This window comes from Sinocyclocheilus rhinocerous, unplaced genomic scaffold (genome assembly GCF_001515625.1).
Source record: "Sinocyclocheilus rhinocerous isolate Xijiao unplaced genomic scaffold, SAMN03320098_v1.1 scaffold1874, whole genome shotgun sequence".
In the NCBI taxonomy this organism is placed as follows: Eukaryota; Metazoa; Chordata; class Actinopteri; order Cypriniformes; family Cyprinidae; genus Sinocyclocheilus; species Sinocyclocheilus rhinocerous.
The window spans coordinates 1,406,870-1,424,879 of NW_015626862.1; the positions used below are offsets into that span (position 1 = coordinate 1,406,870).

Sequence of the window (18,010 nt, forward strand, 5' to 3'; positions counted from 1 at the left end):
TAACTTTCAAACTTCATGGTTTTCGAACATTGCATCATGCGAGAGATGCCTGCAAATGATGCAAGACGCGAATGTAACAGTCAAAGACGTTCATCTGGTGCATGTTTACATAGAAACACAATGAAAAAGAACGTCTCCAGGTTACGTATGTAACCATGGTTCCCCGAAGGGAACGAGACGCTGCGTCTCAGAGCCATACTTCCGGCATCCCTGCGAGCGCTTGCTTCATTCCTTGAAGCTGAAGCCGGTTCCACCTCACGTGCCTTTATAGCTTCCTGGTCGCTACGTCACCCGCCTATGACGTCTCGCCCTTCCATTGGACTGATTACACATGTGATTCAGAGCACGGTCACGCTGGGGGCGTTCCCGTAGTGTCTTCAGACGCAGCGTCTCGTTCCCTTCGGGGAACCATGGTTACATACGTAACCTGGAGACGTTCTGCATGGACGGCTGATTTTGTACAGACATTTTACAACCTCTAGGGTTGAAAACAAATTCTTATTCAGAACAGGTTCCAATGATACAAAAACACCAGAACTGAACGATTCTTGCACCTGCATTCCTTCAATGACAATTACATGTTTTCTGCACAACCTATTCAATGGGACTATAACACTGTTATGAAATTTACAACACAAATGATAATGTCCAATTATGATATTCTTAGTGGTGTTTCAAAAACATGCAATGCAACCAGTGTAGTCCAATTTCCAAACAAGTGACTCCTAGGAGTTGGTTATTTTTTAGTGGATCAAAAACACACATCGCTAGTAGAGTCCAATTTTCCAAATGAATGACTCCTACAAGTCAGTCGTTTTTAGTGGATCAAAAACTATGCAGTGCAACTAGTAGAGTCCGATTTTCAAATGAATGACTCATATGAGTCGTTGGTTTTTAGTGGATCAAAAACATAGCACAACCAGTGTAGTCCCATTTCCAAATGAATAACTCCAATGTGTTGTTGGTTTTCAGTGGATCAAAAATATACAGCGCAACCAGCGTAGTCCAATTTTCAAATGAATGACTGGTATGAGTCGCTGGTTTTTAGTGGATCAAAAACATAGCACAACCAGTGTAGTCCCATTTCCAAACGAATAACTCCAATGTGTTGTTGGTTTTCAGTGGATCAAAAATATACAGCACAACCAGCGTAGTCCGATTTTCAAATGAATGACGCCTATGAGTCGCTGGTTTTTAGTGGATCAAAAACATAGCACAACCAGTGTAGTCCCATTTCCAAACGAATAACTCCAATGTGTTGTTGGTTTTCAGTGGATCAAAAATATACAGCGCAACCAGCGTAGTCCGATTTTCAAATGAATGACGCCTATGAGTCGCTGGTTTTTAGTGGATCAAAAACATAGCACAACCAGTGTAGTCCCATTTCCAAACGAATAACTCCAATGTGTTGTTGGTTTTCAGTGGATCAAAAATATACAGCGCAACCAGCGTAGTCCGATTTTCAAATGAATGACGCCTATGAGTCGCTGGTTTTTAGTGGATCAAAAACATAGCACAACCAGTGTAGTCCCATTTCCAAACGAATAACTCCAATGTGTTGTTGGTTTTCAGTGGATCAAAAATATACAGCGCAACCAGCGTAGTCCGATTTTCAAATGAATGACGCCTATGAGTCGCTGGTTTTTAGTGGATCAAAAACATAGCACAACCAGTGTAGTCCCATTTCCAAACGAATAACTCCAATGTGTTGTTGGTTTTCAGTGGATCAAAAATATACAGCGCAACCAGCGTAGTCCGATTTTCAAATGAATGACGCCTATGAGTCGCTGGTTTTTAGTGGATCAAAAACATAGCACAACCAGTGTAGTCCCATTTCCAAACGAATAACTCCAATGTGTTGTTGGTTTTCAGTGGATCAAAAATATACAGCGCAACCAGCGTAGTCCGATTTTCAAATGAATGACGCCTATGAGTCGCTGGTTTTTAGTGGATCAAAAACATAGCACAACCAGTGTAGTCCCATTTCCAAACGAATAACTCCAATGTGTTGTTGGTTTTCAGTGGATCAAAAATATACAGCGCAACCAGCGTAGTCCGATTTTCAAATGAATGACGCCTATGAGTCGCTGGTTTTTAGTGGATCAAAAACATAGCACAACCAGTGTAGTCCCATTTCCAAACGAATAACTCCAATGTGTTGTTGGTTTTCAGTGGATCAAAAATATACAGCGCAACCAGCGTAGTCCGATTTTCAAATGAATGACGCCTATGAGTCGCTGGTTTTTAGTGGATCAAAAACATAGCACAACCAGTGTAGTCCCATTTCCAAACGAATAACTCCAATGTGTTGTTGGTTTTCAGTGGATCAAAAATATACAGCGCAACCAGCGTAGTCCGATTTTCAAATGAATGACGCCTATGAGTCGCTGGTTTTTAGTGGATCAAAAACATAGCACAACCAGTGTAGTCCCATTTCCAAACGAATAACTCCAATGTGTTGTTGGTTTTCAGTGGATCAAAAATATACAGCGCAACCAGCGTAGTCCGATTTTCAAATGAATGACGCCTATGAGTCGCTGGTTTTTAGTGGATCAAAAACATAGCACAACCAGTGTAGTCCCATTTCCAAACGAATAACTCCAATGTGTTGTTGGTTTTCAGTGGATCAAAAATATACAGCGCAACCAGCGTAGTCCGATTTTCAAATGAATGACGCCTATGAGTCGCTGGTTTTTAGTGGATCAAAAACATAGCACAACCAGTGTAGTCCCATTTCCAAACGAATAACTCCAATGTGTTGTTGGTTTTCAGTGGATCAAAAATATACAGCGCAACCAGCGTAGTCCGATTTTCAAATGAATGACGCCTATGAGTCGCTGGTTTTTAGTGGATCAAAAACATAGCACAACCAGTGTAGTCCCATTTCCAAACGAATAACTCCAATGTGTTGTTGGTTTTCAGTGGATCAAAAATATACAGCGCAACCAGCGTAGTCCGATTTTCAAATGAATGACGCCTATGAGTCGCTGGTTTTTAGTGGATCAAAAACATAGCACAACCAGTGTAGTCCCATTTCCAAACGAATAACTCCAATGTGTTGTTGGTTTTCAGTGGATCAAAAATATACAGCGCAACCAGCGTAGTCCGATTTTCAAATGAATGACGCCTATGAGTCGCTGGTTTTTAGTGGATCAAAAACATAGCACAACCAGTGTAGTCCCATTTCCAAACGAATAACTCCAATGTGTTGTTGGTTTTCAGTGGATCAAAAATATACAGCGCAACCAGCGTAGTCCGATTTTCAAATGAATGACGCCTATGAGTCGCTGGTTTTTAGTGGATCAAAAACATAGCACAACCAGTGTAGTCCCATTTCCAAACGAATAACTCCAATGTGTTGTTGGTTTTCAGTGGATCAAAAATATACAGCGCAACCAGCGTAGTCCGATTTTCAAATGAATGACGCCTATGAGTCGCTGGTTTTTAGTGGATCAAAAACATAGCACAACCAGTGTAGTCCCATTTCCAAACGAATAACTCCAATGTGTTGTTGGTTTTCAGTGGATCAAAAATATACAGCGCAACCAGCGTAGTCCGATTTTCAAATGAATGACGCCTATGAGTCGCTGGTTTTTAGTGGATCAAAAACATAGCACAACCAGTGTAGTCCCATTTCCAAACGAATAACTCCAATGTGTTGTTGGTTTTCAGTGGATCAAAAATATACAGCGCAACCAGCGTAGTCCGATTTTCAAATGAATGACGCCTATGAGTCGCTGGTTTTTAGTGGATCAAAAACATAGCACAACCAGTGTAGTCCCATTTCCAAACGAATAACTCCAATGTGTTGTTGGTTTTCAGTGGATCAAAAATATACAGCGCAACCAGCGTAGTCCGATTTTCAAATGAATGACGCCTATGAGTCGCTGGTTTTTAGTGGATCAAAAACATAGCACAACCAGTGTAGTCCCATTTCCAAACGAATAACTCCAATGTGTTGTTGGTTTTCAGTGGATCAAAAATATACAGCGCAACCAGCGTAGTCCGATTTTCAAATGAATGACGCCTATGAGTCGCTGGTTTTTAGTGGATCAAAAACATAGCACAACCAGTGTAGTCCCATTTCCAAACGAATAACTCCAATGTGTTGTTGGTTTTCAGTGGATCAAAAATATACAGCGCAACCAGCGTAGTCCGATTTTCAAATGAATGACGCCTATGAGTCGCTGGTTTTTAGTGGATCAAAAACATAGCACAACCAGTGTAGTCCCATTTCCAAACGAATAACTCCAATGTGTTGTTGGTTTTCAGTGGATCAAAAATATACAGCGCAACCAGCGTAGTCCGATTTTCAAATGAATGACGCCTATGAGTCGCTGGTTTTTAGTGGATCAAAAACATAGCACAACCAGTGTAGTCCCATTTCCAAACGAATAACTCCAATGTGTTGTTGGTTTTCAGTGGATCAAAAATATACAGCGCAACCAGCGTAGTCCGATTTTCAAATGAATGACGCCTATGAGTCGCTGGTTTTTAGTGGATCAAAAACATAGCACAACCAGTGTAGTCCCATTTCCAAACGAATAACTCCAATGTGTTGTTGGTTTTCAGTGGATCAAAAATATACAGCGCAACCAGCGTAGTCCGATTTTCAAATGAATGACGCCTATGAGTCGCTGGTTTTTAGTGGATCAAAAACATAGCACAACCAGTGTAGTCCCATTTCCAAACGAATAACTCCAATGTGTTGTTGGTTTTCAGTGGATCAAAAATATACAGCGCAACCAGCGTAGTCCGATTTTCAAATGAATGACGCCTATGAGTCGCTGGTTTTTAGTGGATCAAAAACATAGCACAACCAGTGTAGTCCCATTTCCAAATGAATAACTCCAATGTGTTGTTGGTTTTCAGTGGATCAAAAATATACAGCGCAACCAGCGTAGTCCAATTTTCAAATGAATGACTGGTATGAGTCGCTGGTTTTTAGTGGATCAAAAACATAGCACAACCAGTGTAGTCCCATTTCCAAACGAATAACTCCAATGTGTTGTTGGTTTTCAGTGGATCAAAAATATACAGCACAACCAGCGTAGTCCGATTTTCAAATGAATGACGCCTATGAGTCGCTGGTTTTTAGTGGATCAAAAACATAGCACAACCAGTGTAGTCCCATTTCCAAACAAATTTCTTCTATGAGGCTGTTCTTTTTAGTGAATCAAAAACATACAGCGCAAACTTTCCAAAATATTAATTCCTTAAATCTTAATGAAACCGTGAAGAAACTAGAATCGTTAAGAGGTAACCAAAACTGTTAAATTATTCTCAATTCGCTTCCCTAAAAACAACTGAACTTAGATTTATTTCTGTACATCTTTTCCTAATCTTCACTTGGTTGTTTTACTTATTTAATGCAATTATCCAGCTTCCACTTTTAGCATGACGTTCAGAGCACTGCTGATTGAGCCATCTCAAACACAATGCTTTTTTTCCTCGCCTTTGCACCATAGATAGAGATACAGATAGTTTATTCAGACCCCTTGTCTCATTTCAGGGTCTTGAGAAGCTATTTAGAGAGGCAGCATTTAGATGTAAATCTGGCTGATATAAAACCCTGCCATTGTGAGATAAGGAGGTCACAGATGTCATCGCAGTGTCTTTTATGTGATAGCTGTTCAGAGACGATGAGCTAGGATTGAACCCTGAGGTGACATAGCGGCGCACTAAACAGGACAGAATGTGTCTGCGTCAACCTTCTCCCAGCGTGGGCTCCGCACGCACACACAAACACACGTGCATACGAAAAAACACCCGTGATTCGCACCACAATGCCAGTCATTTTTCCTCCTCATTGCACCCGATTTCATCAGAACTGCATGTTTCATCTTGACCTGCAAAAGGGTTGACTGACTACGACAGCAATGCAGATGAGTGGGTGAGAAATGCAAAGCTTCTGTTGTATACTAAGCTCTGACAGCAAGTTTGTCTTCATGAATATGGGTCTTCCAATAAAATGAAGAAAGAGAAAAGGTCCAATTTTAGTGGTAACGTAGTAATGCTTTGACTATTATTTGTTTTTGTTTTGTTTTTAGTCCATAAACTATGCTATTGTGGGCTATTAAATTTGAACTCAAAATTTAAGTATTGTAGCTTACAGTCTATGTGTTACCTTTAATGTCATCTATATGCTACTATACTCCTAGAAGTTGAGAAAACGTCTTTTAGCAGCTAGATATACATTTTTTGGCGAAAACAGATAAAAAAAAAAAAAAAGATAACTCTTCTAGCACTTGTGGTTATATCCAAAGATTTGTCCAAAAAATATTAGCAATAGCAAAGCAAGAAAAAAAAATAAATAAAAAAAGGCTAGGCACAACTAAAGCATATTGGCTATTTCTAAAAAGTAAGTGACATCCCAACTTCCTGTTTCAATAGGTTCTTTCAACATAAGAAAGAAACCTGTGCTTGTCAAGCAATTTCATTCAATCTTAAAAGCACACTTATGTTCTGACATCTCAGGCTTTTCCCTATTCCCTGAAATATGGGGAAGGTACAGCTGAAAGAATAAAATGCAATTTGCTCTTTAAAGGTCAACTTTCTAAATGTTCCATTTGCACAGTTTATGAAAAAGGTTTCGCTTGATTTGCATGAATATTTAACAAGCCACCACAAACAGCTTAACCTGAGTTTACCACAGGCTCTGTTGCATTCATTTACTACTGCTTCTCAATCTTAGCTAAAAAAAATCTCCATTAAAGAAATCTTTATGCAGTATGTTATGATTTTAACGTGTAACATGCAATATCTCATTATGCAAATTAGCAGAAAATTGTGCTAAAATGGATCAAAATGCACATTTCAAAGATGCGTTTTCATGTGAGTGGTTGCCTTCCACACACTCACCCGATGACAGGCTCCACTTCAGGGGTAACACCCCTGGCCTAAAAAGGCAAAACATAATGCCATTGCTGCCAGGGAATCTAAGAATAAACCACACAGTCCAGTCACAGATAAGGTTACCTTGAAACCCGTCCTCCCCTCTCTCCCATGTTTCCTGACCCACACACATCATGGGCTGGTAACAAACATAAGGACATCCTAGGGCTTGATTTGCTCTTTTGACAGCCTAGCCTTGTTTTTTCCCTTCCTGCTGGTACTTGGTCCCCAGCTGGAAGTGTATAGTTTTTTTTCCTATGCCACTTTAAGCAACAGGTGACTTATTTTTTTCCCTTCCTTGTAGGGGGCCCTGGCCCAAGCGCAAGTTTTATTGGGACTCTAACAGGAAAGGCACAGAAAGACACTGTGGTGCTTTTGATTGGAAAACTATTCCGGACCGGGGAATTGACTCTTGAGATTGTGCTTTCAGCCTGTTAGTGCATGAGAGAGATGGAAGGTACTGTCAACTTCATTTTCCAGTTACATTTCTAAGTGCATTTAACAATAAGGTGGTGTAAGTCAAATAAATGTTAGTGTATGTAATGTAAATTGTGCTACTAACAGCACACAGCCAAGCACTTTAAGTTAACTTAGTCACTTAGTCAAGTTAACTGTCTCTTAGACAGCAACCATCTGCTTTGCAGGGGAATTTTGTGGTTGAGAGCAGCTAAAAATACACCGTATCATATGGCTCTACGGAAATCTGTAGTCTTTTGAAGCAGGCCTCTAATGTTGTTGCAGCTTTTTAAGGGTTTTGAGGTAGCATTATCAACTGAAATACAGTTCAATCAGCTAGAGAGGAAATATATTTAAAGGAGTAGTTGACCCAAAAATTTTAATTAACTTACATTTCAAACAATTCATGAAGTAATTTACTTACCTTCATGCCATTCCTAACCCATATGACTTTATTTCTTCTGTGGAAGACAAAAGGAGAAATTACAAAGACTAGTCACTAGTTTTTCCATGCAATTACAATGGACAGTGATTGAAGCTTCAAAAAGGACACAAATGCCATAAACAAATGCCATAAAAGAGTATACAAATGCCATAAAACCATAAAAGAGGTCAATGCAACTTGTACATTCTTCTGAATGAGTCAATAGTTTTGGTTTAAGATTTGGACTAGCTTAAATCATGAATAAATCACTCACTGAAAAGATTTGATTCAAAAGAGTGATTCATATACAAATCAACTATCACTATTTTTCTCAAGAATGGCAGATGTTAAGATTATCAGTGACTGACAACTTACATTTAAAGGGGTCATATGATGCGATTTCATTTTTTCCTTTATAAACAAATGCCATAAAAGAGTACACAAATGCCATAAAACCATAAAAGAGGTCAATGCAACTTGTACATTCTTCTGAATGAGTCAATGGTTTTGGTTTAAGATTTGGACTAGCTTAAACCATGAATAAATCACTCGCTGAAAAGTTGGAATTAATTTACAGTAAGTCATGTGGACCACTTTTGTAGCTCCTGAAAAGCTTCAGTCCCCATTGAAAGCTTAAGGTTTCAGTGTCTCTGCAGAACATTTTCATTGATAGTTGATTTCATTTAACTCCAAGATTTAGAAGTGCGGTACTCTCAAAGGTTTTCCCAAGACACTGAAACCCTGTCAGTTCCTAAACCAAAAAAGAAATGTGTTTAAAAAGTTTGAAACCTTTTTAAAGTCATTATCAGTGACTTGAGATAGAGTTTCCAAAAAAGCCAATATAGACGTCAAGGGCCTGCACAAATGAGCCCCAGTCTTGCGTGAAATGGCTTAATGTTGCAAAGACTTAAAAGTAAATTTGACATTCTGATTAAACTGTGAAAAGTCTCTCAGATCAGCCTGAATAAATCATATTTAAAGTGACACTTGAGGGAATAGCGTTGCAGAGTGTTTTTTGTACTGACTTCATTGTCTCAACAGCTCTCACTTACTAACCTGGGATTAGTTGCCATGGATGTCCATACACTGATCTGAGGAGGACAAGGTCTTATATTAAAATAAGCAATGAGAAAAATGTAATTTCTTGGACCACCTTCCACTGCTTTCGGGTTTACAACGCAGCAAGAGTTGAAGTGGCATTTGCGCACCGTGTTGCCATGGAAAGATTTCTCCTAAGCCTTCTGTGTACACTATCTGCGATCTTATGTTTATGTACGATCAGATACTGAAGCTTGTAGACAATCTGCAAGGGCAAAGTCAGGATAACACATAGAAAGAATCAGCAAAACTCCAAACCAGATGCAGCTAAGCATATAGTGTCTACTGAAAGATTCTTGAGTCAGCATTTGGATTGGACGTCTAATCCTAAATTTGACAACAGGGACCATGTGAAGGGCTGCAACAGGTGGTCTTAGCTAACACTTCTGGTGTGTGACATGTATCAAACCCCCCCACACAGGAACACGTCATTATCTGTGAGCCTAGAGTAGAGGTAGCAGAAAATGCCCTGATCTTGCCTCAGATTCACAATGGATCATCCACAAATACATTTCTGTAAACACAATCAAAGCGGTTTGTGTAAGAATCAATCATTTACAATGACTTAAGTCAACAATATTGGCAAAGATTAATAAAGGGGTCTAGTAAACGTAGCAGCGCATATTATAAAGGTTACATGTGCCGTATGCTTGGACTCTCTAGCTGCCGCAAGAATTTATATCAATTTAGAAAAGAGGCTTTTAAAGGGGCTCCGGCCAACAGATGACACACCGCCAGCATTCCTCTTGTGGCCTTGGAGATTTTTAATGATGAAACATTGCTATTGCAGATGTGTGCCCTATCTACAGACAACAAGTTCAATTCAATCTCTCTGCCAGGCAATGCACTGATAAAGATAAAAAGCAAACATTCATCTGCTGTCTAGCTGTCTTTGTCTTTATAACTCTTATGTCCTGTCTGCACAAAGAGTGAGCAATGTGACAGAACTAGACACCTTCCAATGTAATGTGCATACAATAGACAGATTCTTTGAATAGCACTGAGAATCAAAAGCTGTTTCCATACAAAATGTATGTAAATAAATCATACTATTGCCAAAAATATTAGAAAACAAGGTGTCGTTTCCATCCCATGTATTAAAAAGTACAGAAATTCGTGCAAAAAACTGTAGAAATTGAAGTTACAGCCAATGCGGCTCAATTATAAAACATAGATGACTTGCTGTTTAGAGTGTGCAGACAAAATACTCTTTGTTTTGTCTGTAGATGCTCTACGCAGACAAAATAAACTGTTTGTAAACTATCACCAGCAGATGCCTTATAAGGGAGTTAATAGTAGCCAATCCTCTGAATCATTTGAGTAGTTCACACAAAAATTTCTTAGCATTTACTCACCCTCATTTACTCACTTGTATGATTTTCGTTCTTTTCTGGAACACAAAATAGATATTTTTAACATTTTCATCTGTTTTTGTCACTATTATGAAAGCCAATCAGGCCCAAAACTGTCAAACTCCAAGAAGAACAAATATAGTATGAAATTAATCCATGAGTTGTATATTGTAGGTCCTCTGAAGTGACACAATCACTTTGTATGATGAATATTTTGATCAAATAAAGTCAAAACGTATAGAGGAACTGACATAATTTCTATTTCTAAGTGTTCATTGTACCTGGTTTGATATTGGTTCAAACTCTAACCATCTAAGCTCTAACACAACTAAGATGTCAACTCCACCTGTGACTACTACTGAATGAAACTTGACCAGATATTTAGCATAAATAACCAGCTTGAAACCATGTAGAATGGTTTCTTGTGGTTTAACACCTGTCTTGTTTGCATTTATACATTTCCAAACCTCCATCTGTCTTAACAGCACGGTCCTCCACCACCATGACTACCATAGTCGAGACCAAGAATGACGTGAGCGCACATCCCACACGTTCATCCAAACGCACCTTAACGGATGACCTTCACATCACGTTCAGCTCCCCTGTGGCCTGGATCCTCGTGCTGGCTCTCGTTGTAACCTGGTCGGCCGTGGCCGTCATTATGTTTGACCTGCTCGACAGCAAGGATCTTGAAGGTAGGTCCAGCTCTCTTATCTTGGTGTAAATCGCTTCGATGGAGAGTTATTTTGGTACAGTTGTCCTGAAGAGATTGTAGCTTGGGCGCAGCAGTCAATTTTTACATAGGCTACCTGATTGGGGTCCTTATATTATTTATTAACTCTCGGCTTAAAGTAAAACATGACTCAGATGAGGAGTAATTGGATGCGTGGACGAATCTTTACGATGTGATAAAGCACCAAGCTTGTTTTCTTGCTGGAAGTTTATCAGCAGTGCCACAGGGCAAACTTGTGAGGCTTCTAAGAGCAGAAGGGAGGGATATTGACTGGTTCCTGATAGCATTGACAGTGACAAGGATAGATAGGGTGTCCTGTTGGCCGGGCTGCTATCAGCCACCGCTGCATTCACATGGAGTCAGAGAAAAGTCCTTGTAGGACACGGTTTTACCTTGTATTACCACCTGATGATACATTAGAATCCATTGTTGATGCCAGGAAGATGATAGAATGACTGTTTTTGGCCCTGAATTGCTTGAAGTTGCAGTCATTTGTTCCTCAGTGTGATTCAGTAGTTTCATAATGACAATTTTGAACTCCTTCAACTGTTTAATAAAACTGTCATTGTTAGATGCATCTATCACTGTCATTGAGATCACATCTCATTTACAATTCATTCCATCACAAGCTCTAGAACACAAACACATTAACCCATTTTTGAAAGTACTTCAGAAAGGAAATATTAGACTTTCATGTCATGTAGTTAACTACATGACTGCACCGCCCCACATTAGGTGTCACATTTACATTTACTTATTTCTAATAAGTTTCCCTCCTTTTTCCATCCTGTCCATCACCATGTGTCATCCTGTTGCCATCCAATAAAAAGCCCATACATTATACTGTGACGACCACTGTTTACCACCTGGTAAAGACTCTCTGCCTGCAGTTCAGTGCAAATGCCAGTTTTTGTGTGTGCGCTTGTATGTTTTCCAGCATGCAAACAGGGAGCAACTGTCACTCTCAACTCAAACATTCATTCGGACATGCAAATTTACTGAACCATGTAATCTGTCATGAACACAACATCACTTCCTCTAGACTGTCATGCATTCCATTCAGTGTGACACGACGCTACACCTTTGACTTTATCGTAATGGCAAAGTGAATTGTGGGACTAAGTTCACTTTGAAAGCCGATCGCACAGTGCTTTATGGTAATAAAAAAGTGATTGCTTCAGATTTCAGACATCTGATCGGGTTTTACATTTACTTCAATCATCTTCATAAAAAGCCAAATCTCATATGGAGCGCTTGTACTGTATAAGACAATGCACAACTGTGACATTAATGTGTTTTTTTTTTTTTTTGCAGTATATAGAGAAATATAATCTTAATCAGCATTTTTGCTTTCCATTAGTAATATCTAAACACCTATAAAACAAGATAAATTTACTTCATAGGCAAAAATAAGAAAGTCAGACTGGTTTTGACAGAATGTATCTAAACCACTGGCAGAGAGTATGATCTCCTGTTTTGAGCGTAGTTCACAACAGTTAACAGTGCATATTAAAAAAAATTAAATAAAAAAAAGGTGTTGTGTCACCAGAATGTACAAGAGTGTTAGTCTTTCATTTCCCTGTGCATAAAATAATGGTTTATGTTGGTCTCAAAATTAAACATACACATTGCAAAATAACATATTTGTAATTCCAGGCATTACAAATAATAATAATAATAATGTTTCAAATATATATACAACATTGTAGTTCCAAATGTTGCTGTGCAATGAAATGCAACATGAATCTAAATTAAGCTCAAGAGACAAAGAAATCTTCTTTCCCATTATATTAAAAAAATATGTAGGTTTTATCACAAATGTCATACATTCAGACCTCATATCATATGGGCTTTTATGAGGGGTATAAAACAGTATGGCATCATCAAAATGCTTGCTGCAGTGATTTTATCAGAAATTAGGACTGGACAATAATTCAATATCAATATGTATCGCGATATAATTTTTTTCAATAACGGTGATATGATTTTTAAACACATTTCCGATATTTCGATATACATTACCAGTTTCCCATACATTGATTTATTTGTGCTGTTTGAAATACAATAACATAAAGGGAATGAACACCATTTTGATTCTAAGTGCAAAATGGCCCAAAAAAAATCATGCACATGCTGCAACAATGTTAACAAGAATCTGAAATTATCAGAGCAAAAATACACTGAACTTTTTAATTCAAAAAGTGCACTGTATATAATTTCAGAGACTTTAAACCATAATTTTATTTGAGCCAGCATGACATCAATAAGCTTTGTGCCAGTTGCTCCCTTCCACCCTATGATATCCAACATCCATGTGTTGACGTCTACTTTGCGATATTGCTTTCTATAAGCCTCAAATTATTCACTTCAATCAATTAATTGTGCTCTAACATCGATAACTATGCTTTGAAAGCACTGAAGCGTGACTTTGTTTATTAACTGTGTGGTATTGAATGGCAATACCTCTTTGCCATGCAGAATGATTTGATTTTTTTTTTCATTAAATGCATTGAGCAAAACAATATTTCAACTGTAGAATATTAATGAAGTATTCTATGTTGCAGATTTCTCGCGTTCTTTTCAGGAGAAGGAATATATACTTTAATTTCCCTCTCAAAGCACAGCTAAGCCTGGAGAAATGGGCTACGCAATGCGGAATCATGGGGAGGAAGTTGGCGCTTTGGCTCGTCTTAACACAGCCTTGCATTTACAGAGTCTTTACCATTTGTCTTCAGGTGGTCTATAAGAGTGGTTCTCAACTGGTTTTGCTTCAGAACCCACATTTTATAATGTACACGACGAACCAGCACAGTACTAGTATTTCTTTTAGTCTTTTCTATTATCAGTGTTTTTTTAGGATTAAGGGATGTCAGGCAACATTTTCATGTTTTCTGTCCAATTTGCACCAGAAGTCCCACCAGTTGAGAGCCACCAGTCTGCAAAAATATAAAACATTCATAAGAGAACATGTACTTCCACCAATTACATTGAATGGCAAGAATATTGTGATGGCAATAAATATTTTTTAAAGTTTCCCATACATTGATTTATTTGTGCTGTTTGACTTCGTTGAATAAACATGAGCACTGAACATTTCAAAATCATAACACGGCGCGGGTGTTTTATATGAATGTATCTCTGAAGGGAATTGATGATGGCAATAAATATTTTTTAAAGATATAAGACATATCAGGATTAAACTGCCACTGCCACAGATAAAAGGAAATTATGTATAATTAAAAATCAACACTTTGTGTGAACATACAGTATAATACACAAATACTTCATGGCTGGTAACAAAGTTTTTGAGTTCACTTTACTGTTGGAAAGCTGTGGTCATGAAAAGAGGAGTAGATCTCAGAGGACTGTGCAGTGAAAGTGAAGGGTGAAGCTTCACTCACTTTCAAGACAAGATTCAAAGACCACTGTGTTCCCCAGTGGTGTGACTGAGATTCTTTTGGGAATCATTCCCCTCATGCCTGTGTTTCTAAGATGTGGAATAGTCTAGTGTCCTCCTTTTGCTCTGGAGCCTCAGTCACATAACTGGTCTATGCAACACTATAATTCTAAGAACAACTTAGATCAACATAAGTGGGACACAAACAGTATTCACTTTCCAAGCTACTGCATCAGAGTTCCTCAGAACATTGTTAAAATTGAAACAAATCTCATACAAAATATTGGTAGCTGTAATGAATAGAACCAAACCTAATATTTGTCTATTATACTGCTTTCTGTGATTTTGCCAAGTAGGCCATGTTCTTTCATATTTCTTGTTGGTCATGGAGTAACATTACGATCAACCTATCTATTTTTCATTCAGGAGCATGTCCTACTTGGCAAAACCCCAGTCAGCATATCATAGCCATGACAAACTGCAGAGCTAATGTTTCAAATATGCAGAATATTATCATGCACATTAAGAAATCGATTTTTACCACCAATGACATTCCCAAAATAAAAAAGCCAATCCTATATGTTCCTCTATATGTTTTGGCTTTAGAGGATTAGGATTTAGATTTTTTTTTATTCACAAAATAAAAAAAACATTTTCTTGATAAGAATTTTCAGTCTTCTTTTCCATTATTTTTCGTACCCAATTGGCAAATTATTAATATATAGCATTAATATATTGCATGCATAAATCTAACAAAATTCATTGAGGTTTTAAGAAATTATTATAAAAAAAAAAATAAAAAAAAATAAATAACATTTACTGCATTAGGCGCATGTTTAAAGAAAGAAAGAAAGAAAGAAAGAAAGAAAGAATCCAGATTAAGAAAACGATTTCTGCATTTATACAAAGAGCAGGCATATTTCCTAGATCATAGATAAGATTGAAACCAGCACAAACCTTTCTGCACTTGTGCTCTGAACTCTCTGCACTTTGTCCTCAAGATATGTTTAAAACAAAGACAATTATTCAGTTTGAGCTCACTGTATCTTTTCTTAAGCATTCATCTGTATGGCTTTTTGTATCTCATATTGATTTCAATGGTTCAGCAGCATTGCCCAGAGAAAATTGTCCATGGTTCAGATATATTTTATAGCTCAGAAGATTTATTGGAATTATCTGTTATAGATATCAACTTTACACATAATTATTGGGGTTATATAGCATGTTAGATTATTGGTCTTTTTTGCAAATTTTGGTTTGTTGGCAAATCTGATCAGCTTGAGACACATCTGAGAAATCTAGAGGGGTCTCATGTGAGATTATAGGGTCTTCCTCTAATCAGAAATAAATGAGAAGCAGAAAACATAAGCAAAAGTTTCCATTTGCTCTCATTTTATTCTTATTGCTGTCTAGAGATATTAAAGAAATCTCATTTGTAATTTTCCTTTCCTGTGAGTTTACACGTCACACTCAAGCACCCAAAAATGTAAAATGGTGTCAGTTTTGAGTGTGAGAGCTTAGAGGGCAATACTGAATTTCCATAAAATAGGTTAAAAAGTTAATCAAACAAATGTCACTGAATTCATCAGTATTGCATTAGCATTTCTATGTAAAGGAGATGTCACAATTACGTTATGAGGCTTGAATTTCAATGCAGCCAGAAGCAGACGTGAGAAAAAAAGAGAGTGTGACAATTCAATTTGCTATGAACCAGTAAATGCTCTAAAAAAAGAGACCACAATACAGTGACGTATGTAACACATACACACTATATATGTATCCTGCCCCTTGTACCTGTTTATTTTTTTTGCAAAATGTTAATGTTTGCGGTTTCATTTTCACTCAGCCGAAGTGTTTTTGTAATCACTGTGACATGGATGACAACATGATATGTCTCTTTTCACACCTTCACTGTGATTTTGTGCCATAAGTGTGATTGTGTTTTATTTATAATGGTGGCTACATTACCCTGATTATCTTGCCTACAGTTTTTTGAGCGTGTTCAGTGAGGACGACCCAGTGAGAGTGTGTGTATACATTACTGTATGTGTATAGTTATTATCCCACACCTCTGCTTCTGTGTCTCTCATCCTTACAGGACCTCAGCCACACCGTGTCAGGAAAACATTAAAGGAAGCAGGCAGCCTTAGAGGCAAGCCATCTTATATCTTACACATACAGTAGTGGTCTTGGTAGGCAACAAATTTGAAGTGGTTATTTAAATGACTAAACCAAGGTCATTGTAAGGTATTAAAAATGTGACTAGAAAAAAAAAGTAACTGTAAATTTAATTCAGTCATCCTGAACGGCATCTTCAAACAGCATTCTTAAGAGAAATAACCCCTCTACAATGTCAAGGTGAATGTTTTTGTAGATCTATAAATGTGATGTGTGCAATTTTCATTTGCCCTAAAATATTGACTCGTTTCCCAATTTAATTTGAAGAAAATAATAATAATTATTCACATGTCGATTCTGCAGAAAAACATTGCAATCAATGGTGTGAGATCTGTTTGCCTGGTCAATGGAAGACAGGTAACTAACATAATGAATTATAATCAAGCAATATCAACCTAATAGGCTTTTTAGATTTACAACGTTTTGAAACTAAAATAGCTTTACTGCACATCTAATGTAACTTCACAAGCTGATTTTAACACATTCTTGAGAATTTTATAACTACTACAAATTATAGTAGCTGGCCGCCAGAATATTCTATAATCAAATACTAATATATTCTAACAGGGGTAGTAAACATGAGGGTGTTTAGAGGCTATAATGGAGGTCTGAGGAGTCTGGAGTCTGTGCATGCTGTCACGTCACCCCTGCATAATGGCTTCTGGTAAAATGGCTTTGACTCGGGTCATGCTGTTCGCCTGCTGATAACTGCAGCCAGACAGGCACTACATGACGATGTGTGAAACATGAGTATTCCTGTCAATGGGCAGTGGAAAACAGGAAAACCCAAAAGTCTCCCTAAATGAAAACAAGTTTTCCTGACTTGGCATTTATATTTGTAGCTGCATATGCAAACATACATGCACTTAGCTTTTTTCTGTGGATGTGCAGTCCTTTTCACTGCTGAATTTTCCACTGCAATCATTAGTTTGTCTTACTGAAGATGTCATTCAGGATCGATAGCACACTGATAATCTGAAAATAAAATCAGCACACAGAACATGGCCAAAAGTATATGAACACCTGCTTCTAATGAAATGCTTTGGCTATTGCAGCTACAAAATTACTAAAAAAGCATACAATCAAGCACACAGTCAAGCAAGTTGTTTAAATAAGGACTTTCAGACTTTCTGATAGCAAGGACTCCTGAAATGATGATCTAATCTCAACAAAGAACTTCGTTACTAAAATATGTAATATTATAAGAATGATAATATAAAGATAACTTGTCTCTGAAATCAAATAATAGCTTTTTACACCATCATTAAAAATTATATATATGTTTTTTTATATAATATTTAACACATTTTTCAAATTTTATATATATAATTATACATTTAATACAACATAAATAATTTCTAATTTCTATTTTCTACCCAATGCAAGAGCAAGATATACCTCTATATAAAAGCAAAGAAACATTTCTAATTCCATTTACTATATATATATATATATATATATATATATATACACACACA

The 18,010-nt window shown here is 37.5% G+C and overlaps 1 protein-coding gene and 1 long non-coding RNA gene across 2 annotated transcripts in view; one reads left to right on the top strand and one right to left on the bottom strand.

Annotated features, from left to right (window-relative positions):
• Positions 1 to 7,037, bottom strand: part of LOC107716850 (uncharacterized) — a 44,309-nt gene extending 37,272 nt beyond the window's left edge. Inside the window, exons 1-2 of the long non-coding RNA XR_001637259.1 lie at positions 6,979 to 7,037; positions 6,862 to 6,899 (exon numbers count right to left, since the gene is read on the bottom strand). This is a non-coding gene — a long non-coding RNA (uncharacterized LOC107716850). The remainder of the gene's footprint in view (positions 1 to 6,861; positions 6,900 to 6,978) is intronic.
• The window catches only part of LOC107716842 (neurofilament heavy polypeptide-like), a 47,705-nt gene continuing 36,707 nt past the window's right edge, over positions 7,013 to 18,010 (top strand). Inside the window, exons 1-3 of the mRNA XM_016523441.1 lie at positions 7,013 to 7,351; positions 10,710 to 10,919; positions 16,453 to 16,506. Of these exons, the coding sequence (XP_016378927.1) occupies positions 7,336 to 7,351; positions 10,710 to 10,919; positions 16,453 to 16,506 (280 nt within the window). The 5' untranslated portion in view covers positions 7,013 to 7,335. The remainder of the gene's footprint in view (positions 7,352 to 10,709; positions 10,920 to 16,452; positions 16,507 to 18,010) is intronic.